Source organism: Camellia sinensis, chromosome 4 (genome assembly GCF_055761805.1).
Source record: "Camellia sinensis isolate YWXY chromosome 4, ASM5576180v1, whole genome shotgun sequence".
Lineage (NCBI taxonomy): Eukaryota > Viridiplantae > Streptophyta > Magnoliopsida > Ericales > Theaceae > Camellia > Camellia sinensis.
In genome coordinates, this window is record NC_138964.1 from 209677657 (window position 1) to 209681606 (window position 3950).

Here is a 3950-nt window from a genome sequence, read left to right on the forward strand (position 1 = left end):
TAAATCCAAACATAGGATATGATACACATTCCAAATGGATTCATAGTCCTAGGACTATTAGTCATGAGAATGGTAATCCAACCCAATTCAGTCCACTCAAACAAACATGGCCTTTGATTTTGAATTTTTTAAAATAATTTTTGAATTTTATATTTTTCATATTTTGTTATTTTTAATAAAAAAATCATATCTTAGTCTTTAAAAATACTAAGATATAATTTTTTTTAGATGCGCCTAATATGATAAAATTTAATAAATACAAAAACTATCAATTTATATATATATATATATATATATATATTGTAATTAGTAAAATTTTTAAAGATATTTTCATAAATTTTGTACTTTTTAAATGTGTCTAAATTAAGTGAATGTAGAAACTTAATAATAATAATAATAATAATAATTAAAATATTCAAAAAAATCACTAAAAATCGAAAAATACATATCCAAAACATGAAAACCTATCAGTTGCTGCGCTTTTGAAAAACATAACACTTTTACTTTAGACACATAATCAAGATATTGGAAACAATTTCATCTACAAGAAAATATGTTTACGGAGGTGGAACTTGGTAAACATATTGAACTTTTGATTCTAACAAAGAAACGTACTTATAGAGCAATGAAATTACGGCTTCAAATTCTGTCACTTGCTGCTCTATTGCATCAATTTGCTGAACATACTCATAAAAATTACCACTTTTGGACTTAAGCTGCTCCACGAAAACCCTTAACCTAGAAGCTACATCACCGAAGCCCTTGTACTCTTCTGCCACCTTGAGATTCATCTTCTCCAAAAGTTCTAGTTGATTGTTTGTCCCCTGAACCAAGATGAACAATTGGAAGTTAAAATCACCAAGATGAACAATTGGAAGATAAAATCATTTTTGCAGTAAGTGTATTTTTAAGAATACAATCTCCTCAGGTAAAATGAAATCATTTTCACCTGGCTTATGAAAAAAAAAAAAAAATGTGAAGCGACAACAGATTAAAGAATATAGTGGCTTTACAGCATCGGTTTGGAAGTCAGATTGGGAATGAGAATTATACTTCTGTGAAGAATAGAGCCCCCCATATTAAGAAGAAAAATTGGACGGCTCTAAAAAGTAGGGTTAAGAGTAGGAATCACAGCCACAAAGCAAGTCAGTGGCACTAGGAATTAGACATGGCTCAACCATTAAACCAATTAATCAGTCGCCTAAGGCCTAAAAAAATGTAAAAAGATTCTTATTCTCGTAGGCCCCAAATTTTAATAGACATAATAGAATAAGGTCTTTTTAAAGTTTAGCCTAAGGCTTCAAAAATTCTTGAGCCGCTATTGAAATGTACAGCTACGGAGATAAAGTCCCCTAATCAAAAGCCCATAAGCTCTTGATGCCAGCTTCATTTTTTGGCACTCTTTTCACGATAAAAACACTGTTGCAATTTGATGTCAATCTACGAGGGTTCTCTACCATTGATGATAGCACAGAAATCATCATTTTGTTTTGGTATGAAATCATATCCCGCTGATAAACTATATATCTTGTAAAAATCACTTTCTTCAATGTAATTATGTAACCGAAGCTAGATTGTTGAATTTGACTAGAAGGTTGTCTCTCACGATGAGACAAGATAAAACACTAAGGTAGCAAGTTTCATAAAATGTGCCACAAAAAAAAAAGAAAAAGAAAAAGAAAACCATTAATTTATTTTGGTAATTTTACAATGCAGACCAAGTGGACACCAAGAACTGCCCCAACTTAAATACATAGCAATATGACAAATTTTAGGATTATATCTAGGCATTTTCTTCTGTTGGAATCAAGATTGTTTATTGTTTTTTTTTGTTTAGATGGGGCGACTGTTTATTGCTTGACTAGTAGTGAAAAAATCCGAGAATGGAATTGTTAGTCTAAAAAATTGGGGGAAATAAAATTTAAAATAAAACAAAACATCAACATAAACAGTTCTTTGCAAAAATAAAGAAGACCAGAATTCAGAAAACTCAAACTGAAAGGATCAGGGTACCAAAATTGGTCAAAGAACTATTTGTCTTCTAGGGCAAACAATGTAAAAAATATGGATTCAGCCAAACACAACAAGAGACTTTGGATTAACATCATTAAAGAGAAACAAATGTAAAGGCAACTTGTGATAATTTGGGTACATGAGACGGAAACATGACTCGCGAGCCTTTCAACTTGACGGACAATGTGATGAAGTTATTGAAGCATAATCAACTTGAAACCCGCTACCACGAGACACTATACTTACAGAAATTGGGTATCCCTAAAACATTTTTAGAGGTTTTCTCATATCAATGATGGAACACAATGAAAAATGCCCTCATTTTTTATTTGCTCAATCAACAAAAAATGCTCTCATACCTAGTTTCATTTTCCTACAAAATTTTCCTTTTGTTTCATGGCTTCGTTTGTCTAAGATGAAAATGATAGAAAGTGAAGGAAAGAGGAAAAAAAAATATGACTTTCATCTTTATGAGTTTGTTTAGCATGAAACATATTAACATGTAACTAACTTTCTAATTTCTTGCAAATTACACAAGAAAATGTGAATGTCTATATAAGGAGTAATTCATAACTAAAATTTCAAAATTTTCTATCTTTCCTTGCAAAATTTTCATCTTAATCAAATGTTTGCCATAAAATATCTTTTCTTTCACTTCATTTTCCATCACTTTCACTTTCCATCAAATTTTCTTCCAATCAAATGGAGCCATAGAGCGAGATGAATAGTTGGGTTCGGATAGTTCAGCTTGAAAGTGGTGAAAAGTAGAAGAAAACTAATTTTCTTGTACAACCCATATTAGCATTGTAACTAATTTTTTATTTCTTGCAAAAAAATACAAGAAAAATTGAATGTACAAGTTATCTATAACCAAACTTTTTATTTTTTTCTATCTTTTTCTTACAAATTTTTCATCTTAATGAAATGATTGCAATAAAATACATTTTCTTTTCTTTTATTTCATCTTTCTAATCAAACGAAGCCTTCCTTCACTTTCCAGATAACTTATGATCACAGGGTTAGAACCTCCCAAAGCAAGATTCGTTAACAAAAAAGAGTTTCAGTATTAGAGAGAATTATGAAATATAGGAATTAAATTCTTGCAATTAGATATCATGAATTACAAAAACCGATAAAATCACTATTTTTATTTTTATTTTTCTCTTTCAGATGCATATTTAACTATCTAAAGAGTTTTTCACTGCTTTTTGTCAATGTAATTAGTTCAAGATAACGAGATTCTGCGTGGAAATTTTCTGTATAAAAATAATCAATTCGCATATAAATTAATTTAAACCAGAAAGAATCAGCTAATTGTGATCTAATCAAAGTCTGAGGGCCAACCCTAACCCTAGAAGACGAGGTGACAAAATCTAGACTAGAGAGAGAAAGTGCAGATATATATATATATATATATAGAGAGAGAGAGAGAGAGAGAGAGAGAGAGGAGGAAGTACCTGAAGCTCGGCTTTGATAATGGTGGAGAGATTGGAGAAGAGACCTTTGAGAGACTCCGCAAGTTCGTCTCGCTCCTTCTCCTCCTCCCCAGACATGCCTTGAGCCCCCGGTTCTCAACACTGATCTGCATTCGGCAAGATTTTACCAAAACGCCGCGATGTTATCTTTTTGTTTTGGTGAAATGTTAGGGCTAATTTTTAATAAAAGAATTTTCATGATACCTAAATTATTATTTGTTTTGTTTTTATTTGGCCACCAATCCCATTTTTTACCTAGGGCAAATAAATAAATTAGGAAAAATTACATATCTTTAAAAAACAAAGAAGAAAATCAAAACAACGAACAAAATTATACATGTTAATAATTAAATTTATAAGTTTAATAAATTATACAAATTTCACTTAAAATTTAGGAGATGTTTGAGAATTTAATATTTTAGACACAAAATCAATACAATAAAACAATTTATTCTTTCTATT

General features: G+C 30.4%; 1 protein-coding gene across 1 annotated transcript; it reads right to left on the reverse strand.

Annotated features, from left to right (window-relative positions):
• Positions 1–480: 480 nt before the first annotated feature.
• Positions 481–3690, reverse strand: LOC114276382 (biogenesis of lysosome-related organelles complex 1 subunit 2). The gene is made up of 2 exons (XM_028218181.2): positions 3471–3690; positions 481–824 (listed from the first exon to the last, which is right to left on the reverse strand). The coding sequence occupies exons 1-2, from the start codon at positions 3564–3566 to the stop codon at positions 558–560; spliced, it is 363 nt and encodes a 120-aa protein (XP_028073982.1). The 5' UTR covers positions 3567–3690; the 3' UTR covers positions 481–557.
• Between the last annotated feature and the right edge of the window lie 260 nt (positions 3691–3950).

Bases quoted from the DNA above. Each gene is read 5' to 3' on its own strand.
- LOC114276382 (XM_028218181.2), bottom strand. From the start codon at position 3,566: ATGTCTGGGGAGGAGGAGAAGGAGCGAGACGAACTTGCGGAGTCTCTC. The intron at 825-3,470 runs GTACTTCCTCCT...ATCTTGGTTCAG, and splicing joins TTATCAAAGCCGAGCTTCAG to GGGACAAACAATCAACTAGA.